General features: G+C 45.8%; 1 protein-coding gene across 5 annotated transcripts in view; it reads right to left on the reverse strand.

Moving 5' to 3' along the window:
* LOC142995407 (muscleblind-like protein 1) overlaps nt 1–17,330 on the reverse strand; it is a 59,097-nt gene that overhangs the window by 7,777 nt on the left and 33,990 nt on the right. For all 5 annotated transcript variants that reach the window (XM_076146437.1, XM_076146439.1, XM_076146438.1 and 2 more), the window contains exons 3-5: nt 9,199–9,369; nt 4,510–4,731; nt 965–1,204 (exon numbers count right to left, since the gene is read on the reverse strand). In XM_076146437.1, coding sequence (XP_076002552.1) covers nt 965–1,204; nt 4,510–4,731; nt 9,199–9,369 — 633 coding nt within the window. The remainder of the gene's footprint in view (nt 1–964; nt 1,205–4,509; nt 4,732–9,198; nt 9,370–17,330) is intronic.

Consider the following 17,330-nt stretch of genomic DNA (forward strand, 5'->3'; position numbering starts at 1 on the left):
AAAAAGGAAGATGGGGCATTCAAGGATGATGTCACACACTCCTTTGGAAAGGTAATAACTAAATGTGAGCTGTTCAGATCGATTACCCTTTTAAGAAATGCAGTAGAACTTAACTGCTTTGGTGCACGAGGCTTATGTCAGTGGATGTGCAATATGTTGCCCTTGCTGAAGGGTAAAAGCAGTTGTGCATCTGGTTACAGCGCTCAACCAGATCAATTTAGGGCAGCACAGTAGTTTGGCACTGTTGCCGGGGTTCCAATCCAAAGTCGGCTCCTAGTCCATGCCGTGAGGAGCTGTGGCAAAATCTCCCTGGGTCAGTGTGGCTTCCCTTTCAGGTACTCCAGACTCCCCAACCAATAAAATTGCAGTTAAGATAGGAGTTAAGGCTCCTGCCATTGCCCTTGAGCAAGGCACCAGGCTGTTGACCTGGAGTCTGGTGGGTTGAATGCAAAGGATGTATAAACTTTACTCAACTTGAGATGATTTCCAAGTGATCTGTGATGCTACGCCATGATCGTCGTGGTTAGAACCACGTCAAACAGAATTTCGGTGACCTCTGACCTCCGTAGAGGATCACAGAAACGGGTTGTGAATAGATTGTGACAGATTTCAGCTTTAAAGGAAACAAATCTATCCCAAAGAATTAAGCCTCTAATCCCTGAATAGCCAAAAACATAATTAGAACAACGGTGAATACTGAATGACCCCAAATCCCACAAAGTTAATTATTACCCAGTTTGTTTATTAAAATGCGGCCTCGTTAAACGTAAAAACGCTTGATGACTTATTCAGGTAATCACCCGAGATTTGCTAATAATGCGTCTATGGGTTCTATTCTAGGAAACAATGCTGGCTCGTCATAAATCACCAGGACGCGTGTATAAACTGAGCTGTGGCTGAGCCTGAGCAGAGGCGCCTCAGACCGACTCCGTCTCGCTGGCTGGACGTCTGGACAGAAACCTACCATGGCTGCAGCAGCCGCGGCCTGGTTGACTTGGTGCTGGGCGGCCTTGATCTTGGCCTGCAGGTGAGCCGGCGGGTGGAAGTACTTGCACTTCTCCCTGGAGCAGCGGCCCTTGATGTAGTCCATGCACACGGTGACCGTGTTGTCGTTGGTGTCGATCATGGTGCTGTCCGACGGGTGAGCGAAGCGGCAGTCGTTCTCCCCGCGTGTGCAGTTTCCCCGCTGGTATTCCCGACACACCTGGCGGACACAAAGATACACAAACATTACTACCAGCAGTAAAACTTTAACACAAACAATAACCAATACATACATAATGGACACACACACACACACACACACACACACACACACACACACACACACATTATAAAGTCCTGAAGCCACTTTTCCCTTTAACATTTGATGAAGTAATCACTCTACTCGCTTACGATCACTTTGCCAGACAGAACTCACCCATCATACTGACAGGCTCGGGCCATTACTGTTGAGTAATAAGCAGAACAGCCCCTAATCAGTATTTACACACTCATCAATCAGGCAGCAGCTATCTATTATTCAAAAAGACTTGATTTGTCCTTGTCCTTCCCTGAGACAGACAGCAGGGGGCAGCATCGGCGCGGTCATCAGGGGAGACACCGGCGTACCTTCTCAATGAGGCCCATGGGAAATATGAGACAGGTTATCCTCCAGAGAGGCTGGGGCTGACGTAATCAACCCCCCCTTACACACACACACACACACACACACACACACACTCATGCAAGGTTGGTGTACATATAATCTATGTGATGGCGTTTTGGTTTTGCCGAATTAGATTGTGACGCTTAAACAGCTCTGCAGTGAGGATCAGAGGGTCTGGATCACATCTCAGATCCTCTCCTCCTCCTCCAAAACCAGAGGCAATTACATGGCGCGCCGTATCGATATATATCAGTTATTGTGATAGAACGCCGTGTTTTACGAAATGTCTGTTTACCAGTCTGGCTGTCTGCATACACGCAGGATGTGATTTGTGGCCGACTGGCTGGCAGACAAAAGGCCACCAGCGCCGTTATCAACTAACCCGACTCTGTCTCCTGTCAAGACAACTGATCATCCACAATCACCGATTTGTATGAGCGATGAGACAGGGCTGTCTCACCCTCTCTTTCTCTCTCTCTCTCTCTCTGTCTCTTTCTTATGCATCTCTCTCAAGCACTCAAACATTAAGATACACCTACACTCACACACACACACACACACACACACACACACACACACACACACACACACACACACACAGTCCTCTACCACTGCCACCATCGCCACCGCTGCCACTGGTCTTATTTTAAAAAAACAGGCTGCCTTGTTGTCAGGCAGATGTTAGCGAGGCAGCGGGCGAGGGAGCCAGCGAGCGAGCGAGTGAGGGAAGGAGGGAGGGAGGGAGGAAACAAGGGACAGACAAGGGAAAATGTAAGAGTGCTAGATTAATAAAGAGTAAAGGACAGAGAGAGGCAGGGATCAAGGAGACAGATGGAGGGAGGGAGGGAAAGTCTTCGGGGATGACGTGAGTGTTGATGGCTGGCAATTGGGGAGGAGGAAGGAGGGGGGGAGACAAAGAAGTAAGACGACACTAAATGGAGGCGATCTGATGTTCTCTTACTCTCTCACCAGGTGTGGAGCAGCACGTTTCTCTTAATGGCAGCTAATCGCGGCATTAGATGGAAACTAAAGCAGCGAAAGTGCTTAGCTGGCCCAAACAAATAGAGGGCACGTTAATCATATTTCAGTCCCCATGGTAACTGTCCCTCCGGGCAATTTACATCACCATGGTTGCAGGTAAGCAAGGCACTGTACGATTTCACACACAATGAAGTGCTACAGTGTAACGTATGAGAGAGAGAGAGAGAGAGAGAGAGAGAGAGAGAGAGAGAGAGAGAGAGAGAGAAGGAGAGAGAGAGAGAGAGAAGGAGAGGGAGAAGGAGAGGGAGAGAGAGCGGAGGGGGGGGCTCGAAATTATTTGTCGGATAATCTTCTCGCAAGAATCTAAATTAGGAATTTCTGAGTCTGGGGGAAACAGCCTGAATGATTTCTTCTCGCACGTCCATCTGCAGAATTCCATCAGTGTTTATTCAGAATCGCCCACACACACACACACACACACACACACACACACACACACACACACACACACATGATAGAGACTCAAATATGGCCCGGCCCTTTTTTTTATGTGAGCTCCTATTTTTAACCCAAACCCACTTCTTTGACAGATCAGACTGGAATATGAACTTTCCCACTCAAAAAATAAAGTTTCCGCACTCAGCCTTAATACATCCAGACAGGAGGAACCCTAAAAACAATCACACCCCCCCACCTTTTTGCTGCCAGTTACTGCGTTTAGGCAATGAATATTTCATATCTGTTTTTCTCCGCCTGTTTTTTGCATGTTGATGCGAAGTTCTGTGGAGTTGGAGAAGCTCCAGCTCTGCTCAGTTCAATTACCAGTCTGAGTGGAGCCTCGTGTGGGACTCTGCTGCTGCTGCTGCTGCTGCTGCTGCTGCTGTCGTCTGCTCACCACAGCTACTCACCTCAAACCTCTTCAACTCCTCCTGAATTCTTCCCACTAGTCACGACTGCGCGATGAAATTTAATCACCACTTTTTATCCTCGCCCCCCTACTCAGCCCCCCACCCCCGCCCCCCCCTTCTCTGATGGCCACAACAGGTCTGCAAATTGATTTCCCATCTCTCCCTCCATCTCTTTTTCCTGTCATTGACCCGCTCCCTCACTCTGCGTGCTGTCCTGCTCATTCATCAGGTCCGGAGACTTCCTCGGCCTCACCCACATTAATTACCCAGCAATCCGACGCTACGTTTTAAATGTAACCTTCCTAACATTCTTCCCCACCTCCCGCTTGCCGGCAACGATTTTCCCATTATTCCGATGCAAGCGTTTCCCGGGTGGAGCTGCATAATGGATGAGATTGACTTACTGTCCAATTAATGATTATCTGAACACGGCTGGGGGAGCGGCGCTATGGATCAGTTTTCAAATGACTGATTTCTTTCATGGAAGAATCAAAGATTTTCTTGGAAAATTACACAGTGATACAACATAACTTGGACTCGTGCCAGGCGGCGGCGTCTTCTGCCTGTCGATGGGGCGCAGCATTGACAGCAGCAGTGTTTGCTCTCATTAACGTCTCTCTCTCTTTGCTTAACTCAGGTTAATCACTGTATTATGATAATGAGCTGAAGTTACTGTATCAGAAATTGTGTAGCATACATAATACATAATTAATGTCTACAAACAGAAATTGTTGAGGCAAGACTTTACAACCCATCCCTTCATTATTCAAACAGGCTCAGCCCACATTTCAAAGCCCAATCTGTTTACAGAGGTGGAGACTCAGTGGGTGTGATGTTTACTACAGTTTTGTGATCTATATTTTGTAATCTATGACAGTGTGAGTGACAAAATAATTACATACATCCTCTCAGTGTGTGTCAGCACGTTCCTGTGCTCTTTGTGTTTGTGTTTGTGTTGAGCGTGTTTCTTACCTCCAGTCTGTCTGTCCTCATGAGTTTCTGTGCAGCGGCGGCAGCAGCAGCAGCTGGTACAGGGACATTGTGGTTGCTGGTGACCAGTAAAGGGGCGCTGGGCATGATGTCAGCAGGCATCAGGCCAGGTGACACGGGGCCAAGGTAGGGGTTAAATGCAGTGGCCGCTGCTACAGCAGCATTGGCATTGGTGGCAAGGCTGGGTGTGACTGAAAACATCGGCTGTGGGCAAAAAGAAGTGGGACAGTATGTAAAAAAAAAAAAGGCATCAAAGTTTGACAAAATTATCTCAGACTCACATCTCAGAAAATGTTGAATATTTAATCACATCTGCTACGAAGTGAGGCGACGACCAACAGCAATGAGAAGACAGGATTTGTGGTTGGTGATTGATTTCATGAGGCCCTGATCAACACATTTAATAAGCCTGATCAGTTTATTTGTCAATTTATTTAAATGACAACAATCGATCTAATCGCCCACACATTCTTGTGGCATTGTGCCTCTTCCTCAAGCAGCGACCGTTTGCACTCTGAATCTCTCTCTCTCTCCTCTCTTAAGAGCCGGAGTTCTAAAGAGAGGACAATTTAGTTTTCCTTTGAGTAATGACTAATGTGTGTGTGTGATGAGTGTCTCTTAAATATGTATAGCTGCTCATTATCTTGCTGAGTTTCACTGGATCGTACTTGGGTCACCCCTTAAAACAATGTGACACTAATTGGTCACTGGTGCAGTAATTCATGTAAAGTGAGTTTAATGAATAAGCTCAACTGTTCATGGCACATATTTACAGAGACAATGTGCAGTAAATGATTTCTATTCTCCCCCCTGTGTCTACTTTAAAGGCTGCTTGTTAGTGGACTATAAGCTTTTAATCCGAGGTCTCCACTTTGTCGCATGTGAAAAATTAAGATGAGGGAAGTTGTGTTTTAACAGAGTAAAGGTCTTCAGCAGCGCTCCGACAGATCCGGGGCCTGTGAGGATGAAGCTAAGGAGTGCGCCGGCTGACAAAGCGCGCTCAAAGTTTTCCCCGCACGTTCCTGACCTCGGCCCCAGTCAGAGGATTGTCCCTTGAGTCTGTGCCAGCATGACACAATGAGTAATAGAGCAGCAGCAGAACTGACCGCACCGCCACATTCCTCTGAAAACCCCTTCTCCTCTCGGGATGATTCAGAAAATCAGCAATAATGGCACGCCCGGCGTTTTAAATTCTTCCATTTTTCGCCCGGAATGTCTGAGGAACGGTGTCATGTTATCGCAAAAGTGTTTTGAAAAGAGGAGGTGTGTCAGGCCTCTGAGCTGGCAGCTTCAAGGTCGGGGGAGAAGAAATATGCATGATGTCACCGAGAAGACGTACAGTCATTAGCTTGTAATGGTAAAATATCACAACCATGATGTCACCCTGCGACAACTTGTCGACCTGGTTCACTGTAAATCCTACAACGTCTGTTTTCTGTACGAATTCCTGCCTTAAATCACGAAGTCCAACGGCCGTCTGATAAATTGATTAGATTTACAATGTAGAAACAGTCCGTACAGCACACACACAGCACCTCCTGTTCATGTACAGTAAATATACTGTACGTCTCCTTACAGCAGAGACGTTTAGAGGTTTATATATTCAGAATCCAAATTAGAAAGACATATAAAAGAGATACTAACACATCTATCAAGCTGTAGGAAGACATTTATAAAATACTTTGCTTATAACTTAAATATACAGTAAATCAATATGTTTCCGTATGTGATATATTGAGTTCTAAGCTGAAGTTAAATATCCTCGTGTAATTGGAAAATAACATGCAATTAAACATAAAAGAGCACACTTATATATCTCGGAGCGACTGCATGCTTCAAAATGGCTTGCGATGTTTTTTATTCGCCGCCATCCTGTCGCTCTGTATTTACAGTCCCACGCTCAGTCACAAATTGAGAGCTGAACTATGAGGCGTTCTATATTTACAGTAGCGTTTCTGTTTCTGCTACGAAAAGAAATATTATCTTTGGGCGGGTAATACATAAAACACAGCACCAGATTCAACGGACCGTGATTCCTTTTCTCCATAATTTTGCCCTTAAATGTGTTAGTAATCAATGCATTTGCTATCTTAGCTCACTCAGTTGATTAACCAGTTCATTTAAATAGAAACTTTTGATCTTGCAAGCATTGTGGTGATACTTTCTCTTTCTTTTTGTCGCTTGCTGATTTGAAAGTACCATTTTTTGCTTGAACACCAGCCGCTTTTAAACATGGAGCCGGGTCATTAACCCACTTTGATTGAATGAGTTTCATTCTCTTTTATTCCGGACACACCTTGCGACATCGTGTCATACTGTGCTGCAGCTGTACTAAAAATTAGCATAAGGGAAGCTTTATGAGCCGGCGTCAATTATTGTGCCACTCATTTGGCGCGTGACAGTGTGTAGTTAATGTGTTGTTGATTTAGAACAGCGTGCTCTCCTGAAACATTCCAAAACGCTGTGTCAATAGCTCCATTAACGTTGAAGCGAGATGTATTTGGAGGCGGTCAAGCCTGGTGCACGTCCACGTTGGACCGCTGGACCTGTTCAACATCTCCCTGCTTAGCTTCAAACCCAAATATGGAAATAATATTCATAACAGAAGCTGCACAACACTAAAACCATCTTTACTCTGGCTTTCATGTTTTTATACCCATCGCTCATTTGAGTGAAATGTTCAGTGAGATAGAGATAGATAGATAGATAGATAGATAGATAGATAGATAGATAGATAGATAGATAGATAGAGAGAGAGAGAGAGAGAGAGAGAGAGAGAGAGAGAGAGAGAGAGAGAGAGAGAGAGAGAGAGAGAGAGAGAGAGAGAGAGAGAGAGAGAGAGAGAGAGAGAGAGAGAGATAGATAGATAGATAGATAGATAGATAGATAGATAGATAGATAGATAGATAGATAGATAGATAGATAGATAGATAGATAGATAGATAGATAGATATAGATAGAGAGATAGATAGATAGATAGATAGATAGATAGATAGATAGCTTTTGTTACGTGGGCGGTCTGCTGACGTGGCTCCTCTAATAAGAAGCATCATAAGCTCCATCATTCACCGTCAGCTGTAATGGACCCTAATAACATCACCCTCTGGACAGCTCCGTGAAACGAAAGTGCTCTCCCCACGCACGGGAGGGGAGGCGGCCACGGACAAAAGTGGGAGAGCGTCTTAATAACGAGGCAGAGAGAGAGGCCGAGGGTGAGGGCAGGAAACTAAACGAGAGACTGAGCGGCGACAGCGGCGGCTCTGTGTGCTTTGCCTCCTTTGTGCTGTAGGTCTGAATCCATCTCTCCTATCTTCTTCACTTTACCTGCCTGTCTTCCCTCTGACTATTTATCTCCTCTGTCCTCTTTTTCCTTCTTCTTCTTCTTCCACTCTGCCTACTTCTCTGTCAGGTTCTGTCTTCCTCTCCCTCCTCTCGGTTCCTTGCTGTCTCTCTCCCCTTGACACCAACAGAAAGCCGAGCCTTCACAGTCTCAGCCAGATCTATCGCTTCTTTAAACACCTTCATGGCTTTCCTCTCTCAATGGGCCTTCTCCGCTCAGACACGCGTTCCCAGATAAGGACGATAAGGCATCGGCTGAGTCAGTACGTTTGCATACATTCAAAAGTACTGTATGTGTCCTTGCTGCCGTTCAAAGCAGAAACACGCATCAGGCCGTACACACGGACCCAATCTATACTCAACTTACCGTCCTTCTCTGAGTATAGGCAAGACGCTTTGTTCCAATTTCAATAGTGTTCACAATCCAAGTTTGAAAGTGCAGTAATCTCACCGAGTGCGTGTGTGTGTGTGTGTGTGTGTGTGTGTGTGTGCATTCGAGCGTGCGGCACCTGAAGCTCCTTTGAATAGTCTGAGACACATTCACTTCACTGTTATTGCTTAAACATAAAGGACAGAGGTGAGGGCTGAAGGATGAAAGGAGACTAAGTCACTTTCAAGCCTGAGTGACAGCTCCCTCTCTCTGACTGTATGTGTGTGTGTGGGGTGTCGCAGGCCGGGCGGCGAGGGATTCATTTGAGGCTGGCTGACTGGAACTTCAACCATCACCTTGAAGATCAGTGGAGCGTGCCACTAAGCCTTCTTGAATATGTGGGAGCGTATAAATGACTTTATGATGATGACAATACCACCGTCCTTTATTGATCTGCACTAACACGCTGCTGTGAACCCACACAGTACAGTGTGAGGACAATGTACAGACCCTGTGTGGAGGACATTATACAGAACCATACACAACCTATATACATCATCTATTTAGTTTCTGATTTGCACTGAGAGAAACTTTCTAAAAGGGAACATAATGTTTCAAACTCATTTTCATTCAGATTTTTTGTCCCCACGCATTCCCAAAAATGTCGTGTACAGTAAACAAGGTCTCACACTGGCAGACGCAGCCAAGAATTTGCTAAGACGAGAATTAAGAGAAGATGCAAACGAGCTGCTAAATATGCACCGAGACTTCCTGAAAGTTACCAGATACACTTAGATAAACTAGATGTATAAACTAGTGGAAAGAAACACAGAAAGAAAGCATCTGTATCTTAAAAACACAGATAGTAAGGAGCCTGTGCATGTTCCTGTGTATGTGTACAGGTGTGTGTGTGTGTGTGTGTGTGTGTGTGTGTGTGTGTGTGTGCATAGGTGAGCTCTCACCACTGGCTGTAGCTGCGTGCCAGGCATCATGGCGTTGGCGAGCTGCATCTGCTGGGCCAGCATTGCCATGTTCTTCTGCTGGATGAGGTTATTCCTCCCGTTGATCTCCAGCTGGGTCTTTAGGTGCGGAGGAGGATGCAGGTACTTGCAATTCTCCCTGGAACAGCGGCCCTGGATGGACAGAATGTGAGGTGGGGGGGGGGGGGTGGAGGGGAGAGGAGAGGAGAGGAGAGGGAGGATGGGAGCAAAGGAAGGGAGGAGGATGGAGACACGGAGGGAGGCGGATTAGAAAGAGCGTTGCCTAATGTAAAGATGTAATGAGCCTTGACTGGCGCCGCTGCCCTCTCGTTTAGAAGGCGCTGACCTAACATCCCTGACATCTGGGTCTGCCAGCGGCTTTTTATGGTAAAGAAGACCGATCGCAGCCCTACGCCGCCGCACCGCCCCTCCTGACCTAAACCTCCACACACTTACTATCCACTAACTTTTCCACAAACGCAAAGTGAGAGAGACAAATTAGCCTGAAGAGCAGAGATAAAAGAGGATTAGCCATTCTTTCTGCTTCTGCTAACAGATTAGAACACACACTCACACACAGACACTCAGAGAGAGAGAGAGAGAGAGAGAGAGAGAGAGAGAGAGAGAGAGAGAGACAGAATGATGGACAGTAATGGTATAAAGAGACACTTGTGCTATACAAACAAAACAAACAATAGTCATTTTATGTCCATATATTATTTAGAAGCTAAACGGATCACACAGTTTTCTGCTTTTAGCTATGATCCTTCATCTTTATTGCCCCACTCAACAGGGATTAGGAATTGTAAACATTGCCAGATTGCAACGCTGAGATTCACATGCAACCCCAGTTTACATCAACTTTATGCACAAAGATGACATGGATTCCGAATTAAGGAGATGTGAGTGAGTGTGTGTGAGCGGCCAGCTGGTCAGTCAGGACAGAGTGGACAATCTAAGAGAAAATTCCTTGAAAATAGCCTGTTTTCACTCAGGTTGCATAGGAGTGCAGCAGGGAGGAGTAACAGTGAATCAGTCTGGGGGGTTTTCTGTTGGAGCTTGGTTTCAAAATCGAGCCCAACAACGAAAAACAAGAACTTGAAAAAGTGTGTAAAATGTGTGTGAGCTTTAACCCTTTACTGTTTGTCATCTCGCACTGAAACACACTCCTGCCCCTCTATATGTTCAATCTATAATCCAGCTGAGACGCCAAAGTGTTTTACAAGGAGCAGTAGATCACCTTGATCTCGCCCTGAATTTGAGGGAGAAAATGAGTTGTGTGTCAATATTTGACATCATTTCAGACTGGAGCTGTGCCCGGTGGACAGACGCGGGATCGATGGGTGATTGGGAGACTGCAGCGATGTCAAACACACACATACACACACACACCGTGACTACTACATCTAATATTCCTGGTGGTGCCTATAGACAGACAGAGCGGCGTGTGTCTGGGTGCTGTGGGTGATTACATTCATCCAGCCTGAGGGGAGAATGTAATTTGCCTCCTCATAACGCCGCTCTGCTCTACACACACCCCGGGTAGGTGTAATATCTTACATATCTCCTTCCTCTCTCGCCCTCCTCCATCCCCCTGTCGCGCCGAGCCCCATGCTGATATCCGTTCCCCTCCTCGCCGTGAATACCGAGCGGCTGCGAGCGTTTTGCCTGTTCCACAGATGCGTGAGGGGGAAACACAAACGCTGCTGCCGCCGCCGCTGCTGCTTCCCTGTTGCTTCATCTCTTCACTTTCCTCTCTCTCTCTCTCAATTTCCTCCCACCCACTCTGACCATCTTTTGGTCCCATTTCTTCCATAACTCATAGAGAGGCGGGCGACCCCTTGCAACAGCAACAGAGTGCCACCTTCCTCCCATGGGGAATTAAAGGTCTTGCTGTCATGCTACTGCTTATCTGAGTGCGATTACCTGCAGCCTGTGGCGGCCCACTGTGACGCCGGCTTTCACGCCGTCTCCCTCTCCTCCCTCCTCTCCCTCCTTTCCTCCCACCTCTCCTCTTTCTCCTCTCCGCTCTCCTTGGCCATCTCTCCATCTCTCTTTCCCTCGCGCAGCCCTGTTCTGCCTAGATACAACGAGATACAGCGAGAGAGAGAGGGAGACGCTCTGCATTGGCCGGCATTTCCATTGGCTCGGAGGAGAGAGCGAGCGCATTTCCAGCGCCGCTGATTGGCCGAGAGGCAGACTAGCAGACGCTCGCGGCGTTCCCAGTCTGGCTCATCCCCGCTCGGCTGCAGCTATTGATCACAGCTAATTGGTTAATGTCTTTTGATTTTCCAGGGCACATTCCCTCTGGGTGACTGCACCCAACTGTGTCAGCTCCACTCATGTGTGTAGATGTGTGTGTGTGTGTGTGTGTGTGTGTGTACTTTCTGTTGCCAATCCATCACAGCTAATTGTTAACAAATCCTGTAATTCCTCTTTCTCGGTTAACATTCACATAAAAGGCTCAGCGCTGGTGAAGCACAACATGTAACAACAAAGTCATGTTGGAAAAATATTGTTTGACATTTTGGGTTTATCTTCGTCTTCAAAGCTTCTCAGGCCGCACTGGTTACGCAATAATGCTGTAATGATACTTCAAATAAAAAGTGGTAAAAGTTTTGAAGGACTATTGATCCGAGTTTTCATGATTTCATGATCATAAACAATAGGTCGTTTCAATTTTGTGTTGAAGGTCGAGCTTTTTCCCTTTTTTTAATCCAGAACAGAAAGTTGGAAAATGGAACAGAAGTGAAACAGACACGAGACAAACACGCCGATCGATCAAAGCGTGTTTCCCTGAATCACGTATCGGTTACGCTATCTGACTCGAGAGAGCCGAGAGAGACACTGTGTGACGTCATAATGGTGATTTCACACTTTGTCGGCTGTGTACAGGAAGCACTTTGACACGTTTACTCCTAGACATCTGTTGCAGCTTTGGTTTGTTGGAGTCTAAATGCTTTGCCTTCTTCTTCTCTGGTATTCTGTCTTAGCGCCGTCAGTACAGGTTAGCGGCGAGTGCATGAATACCAGACGCCAGACTCCTCTCGGCCTTCATCCGTCTGCCTGTCCTCCTCCCAGACGCTAATGTGCTAACACTTAGGCTGCCCCTGTCTCTCTCTCGCCCTCTTCATCACTCTCTCACTCTCTCTTCTTCTGTCTCCATCCTTCTCCCCACCCTTTCGTGCAGGCATCACTCATTCACTCAACGCCCATTGCTTTATTGTTACAATCTCGTACTGTAAGGACACCGAACCCGGAATTCCACTGGACATCCGAAAGTTTCTAAAGATATCAAAATACCAAAACTTTCTGAGGATAATGTATATAAACGTGTGAACAAGACAGCAGAAAGAGGAAGAGGAAGAGGAAGAGGAACAGTTCAGTAAATTTAAGGCAAATCGTGCATTAAAAAGGCCAAATTGTGTTCTCGTTGTTTGTGCATCATTCTATCATATTTCAGATTGTTACTGCAAAATGTAAAAGAGAACAAAGATCAGGTTGCTGCAGCTGCAAAGAGTGTAACGGGTTCAAATGTGTGTGTGTGTGTGTGTGTGTGTGTGTGTGTGTGTGTGTGTGTGTGTGTGTGTGTGTGTGTGTGTGTGTGTGTGTGTGTGTGTTTGCGTGTGTGCCAGGGAAAAGGACATGGTGCACTTATTAAATCACCTTGGCCTCGTTACAGCAGATACCTTTCAACCACATTTCTACTCCTGGACGTACACACACACACACACACACACACACACACACACACACACACTCACACACACCATTGTTACGGGTTTGGGGGCAGCGGACCGTCAGCAGGTGCTACACCAACAGCTTTTAGGGCGTAAAAAATGAAACTTTACTCTCAGCTTGTTATATATGCACACACACACACACACTCACAGACACACAAGTGGTTTCGCATGCACACACAAACACACACACCTGTATAACCTTGAGTTTTTTCAATTACCCACTGCAGCATTTTCTCTGCAGTTTCAGGTATCACATGTGTATCTGAGTTTGACCTCAGCGACGACAAGGTTTAAATCAGCATAGTAATATGACAGGGACTTCACACACTCTGTCAACAATGCAGCACACACACACACATTGAGTCGGGAACACAATGCGATGGTTAATACACATACAAGTCACAGACACAGAGAAAACATACGCAGATGTCACCAGCTCTCTCTCTCTCTGCCTGTCTCCGTCTCTCCCTCTCCCTCTCCCTCTCTCTCTCTCTCTCTCTCTCTCCCTCTCTCTCTCTCTCTCCCTCTCTCCAACACGCCAGGAACAATTCCCAGTGAATTGGTCCTGAATGTTATAGAATCAGGTTAAATCTGCACCGACCCTAAAACGTTCACTGCAAGGAGGCGTCTCATAGCAACCACTGCAACCATCGCTTGACTCCCATTTGTGTGTTTCTTAAAATGATCCAAAAAAAAATCCAAAAGTGGATTTTCGAGTGAATAAGCACATACATATTGTTTTTCCCTTCTCAGGTATGAAATGTCAGAAATGTCTGCGACCTTTTGAAAATGTGAAGGATGTTGCAAAATTTCCACACAAAGAAATGTTTTCAAACGTCATTCTATTGTCTTTTCCGAAGATTTGAATCAGCGTAGAAAGTCAAGGACGTACACACACATTCACCTCACGAGAAGAAGAAGAAGAAGAAGAAGAACACATTCAAACCCTTCACAGAATATCGGCTTTTCTCATTCATAACAGCGATGGCGTCTCACGACCTCGCTTCATGTTTACATCCTCCTCTCTCCTATCTATTCCACCTCGCTTGATCCAAATCGCGAAAACCTGAGATTTTGTTTAAAGGTACAGCAAAATCCACGTTCTGCTACATCTTTATGCCACTGGCTCACTATTTTGTCTGTGTGTTTGTGTGCGTGTATGTGTGTGTACTGTGGTATTGTACGATCAAAAAGCCCACGCTGTCAGTCTTATTTGCTGCCTGTGGTACTTTGGCAGCTCTCTGAAGGATGAGTCTGCGGAATCCTGGAGAATATAAACTCGTGGCGCGATTCTTCTCACAGACGACCGGCAGAAGACAAAAAAAAAGAGAAGAGGAAGAGGAGGTTGGACGGACAAACAGAGGTATGAGAAAGAGAGAGACAGATGTGTGCAGTACTTTTCCTATTATTGTTAATCAAAGCAGCCTGTTTGTGTGTGTGTGTGTGTGTGTGTGTGTGTGTGTGTGTGTGTGTGTGTGTGTGCTGGCCTGGTCCAAACCCTTCTGCACAGTATTATCCCTTGATTCTCAATGATCTTAACACATCTAAAACGCCTCGATCCAATTTAACCCCACGTAATCCAACGACCCAGGATTATCCCTGCATTCTTCCTCTGCTACCTCCGGGATTGAACTCTCCTCAGACCGCCAATGCTAAGCTGTGAACGCTGTCCGGATGGCCTCTGTCCCAAACCTCCCAACGTGACCAGCATTCTCCCCTCCTGCTCTAAAAGATGACCATCATTCAAGAACACGCCCTCCTGGTTGAGGGGCTGTGAAGAGAATACGCAAACACACACGCATACGTGCACACACACACACACGCACGCAGGAGCGTACACACACACACACACACACACACACACACACACACACACACACACACACAGACACACACACACACACACACACACACACACACAGGGTATGTGCTTTCTTGACCAAAGGTTCCTGTTGGCAAGCAATCGTCTGACAAATTATGACATCACACACAGCACAAAGAACAGCCTGTCTGAGGACTGAGAGTGCTGTGAGACACGCCAAAAACAAAAATACACACACACACACACACACATGCACACACACGCCATCCACACACACACGTACATTATGCAAAACAGCCCAGCTCTAAATCGCTGCTCCAGTTGAAGATAAACTGATAAAAACATGTTTCATGTTTGCAGTAAACAGACAAAAAGTATCTTGTGTCCCCCTCCACCCCTTTAATGTGACGACGGCATGTTCCACCACTAACAATAGACGACTAGATTAGTCCAATTAATTCTTTCCCCTCATCTATCAAATCTGGAACACCCCTGGTGTATTAGTACGATAGTCTGGATCAGTTAATGACCTTAAAATCTCATTTCAGTTGAGCAAGAGGAAAACGCCTTTAAGACAGGAACAAATATAAATGTATGGACGGGAGATTGGAAGACAATAAAAGACAGAGGAGTCCACACACTACACTGCTCTAGACGTTGGCGTTTATGTTTTGCTTTTAAACTTCAACGCTTTCCTTAATCGCCTTTTTAGACTCTTTGATCTGCAATTTGTAAACCTTTGTAGAGCACTTTGATTAGCGTGTGTGTCTGAACGGTGCAAAGTCAAATGAATTTGTGAAGTCAAATGAATTCCTCGACTGTTCCATGCAAAAAAACAAAGCGTAGAAATAGAAAACCTGATTTCTGTCTTAAATTGCTTTGCCGCTTTGCTGCTGCCACAAAACAAATGAATCATTTCTCCAGTGAACCTTCAAATAAAGACACTCCTGGGTTTTCTCACAGGTAGCAGTTTGCAGCGTGAATAAAAGCTTCACCTGCAAAGTGACTTAATTTATACACACGACACACAGAGGGCGGGACCGATTCATGTGGACACTGAAGTAGAAAGAAGAAATGTCCACTCTGAGGTCAGGGCTTGTGTTTTTGAGACGATGGTTATTTGTAACTGGAAACTGCCAGAAATACACAATACAGCATAGTATATACCTCCTAAACTGTAAGTTGTGATCATTCAATGTTCATAAGGTTAGACCTATCAGCATTAGGTAGATCCAATTTGCTGCCAACTGCTTTGGAACACATTTGTGAAAATGATAAATATAGCATCAATGTCACCGACGAAGCCTCCTGTTCCTCCTCCATTCATTGATTCCACTGGTGACCTGGCTGCCATCATGTTGTTATCCTTATTCATTTTCCCCTTTTACTTTAAAATCAGCATAGAATTAAGGATAAAGAGAAATCCCTCCCCCTTTCCTCCTCTGTCCTTCCCTCGAGGGTGCAGGATAGGTAGCGAGTGTTGTCTCAGCTCCTGTGGGGAAATCATTGTGGAATCATGGAAGGCAAAGCCTCTAATTAGCTTTGTTCTCATTAAGGACTACAACACCGCCCCCCCGCCCACACACGCACACCCAGACAAACACACATGTAGAGACTGTGATGGGGAGAGCGACAGAGACAGAGAGAGAGAGGGAGAGAGCGAGGCCACCCTGTATCCCCCAGAGATCTGGCCTTTCTTCTTCTGTTTCCCTTTCAATTAACCCTCTTCCTCCGTCCTCTATCCGTCTCATCTTTGTCTCGCTGCCTCTGTCTCCACTTCACTCTTCAAGCGTTCTGTGTTCAGTCTCTAAAGTTTAGTTTAATTCAGCTTTATCTTCCGTTCACTTCATGTGCTAAGGAGGCAGACAGAGAGCCGACCTATTAAAACAGCCTTAATGGGAAAACTGCTTAACAGACACGCAGGATTCAACAGCTTTCAGGCTTAATTATTTTCTGCCCATCTTTGTAGCGTTCTTTCAGCAGACTTACGGCCCCCAAAAGCTGCTGGGAACAGACCTCTTTAAGTTTTCTCTTTCACATCTGCATCCACCCCTTTTCATGCCTCCGATTAGATTTGCTTTGTGGTCACCGTTATGAAATGTTCATGGAAACTCAGACAAAGGCGACATTCTTTTGGAGATTGCGCTCGTCTCAGTTTGCATTCATAGTAAGAAGCTCGCTGTCTTTGGTTTTTGTATTGAACGGCGGCCAAACACTGTGAAAACGAAACTTCTCCACTTCTGCCAAATTGCAACCCATACAACTACACATCTCTTTAAATCGGCATCACATTGTCGTAGGCTATAAAGGTAGAAGGAAACAAGGAAACAAGGTTACAAGGTAACAAGGTAACGCAATAAAAGGGATGTATCTTTTGGTGCCGCACCAGCGACCCCTACTGGTCTGTCGGGTAATGATAAAAAAATAAATAATAATAATTCATTTTCATCCATTTTCATCCACATTTCCAGGTTTGTGGTTGGAATTGATGTTTACAGGGCTGTGGCTGCAAGCAATGGTGCTACATTCATGAGGAAAGACTTGATTTA

The sequence above is a fragment of the Genypterus blacodes genome, unplaced genomic scaffold, assembly GCF_046128005.1.
Source record: "Genypterus blacodes isolate CSIRO-AG114 ecotype Tasmania unplaced genomic scaffold, CSIRO-AGI_Gbla_v1 ptg000032l_1, whole genome shotgun sequence".
In the NCBI taxonomy this organism is placed as follows: domain Eukaryota; kingdom Metazoa; phylum Chordata; class Actinopteri; order Ophidiiformes; family Ophidiidae; genus Genypterus; species Genypterus blacodes.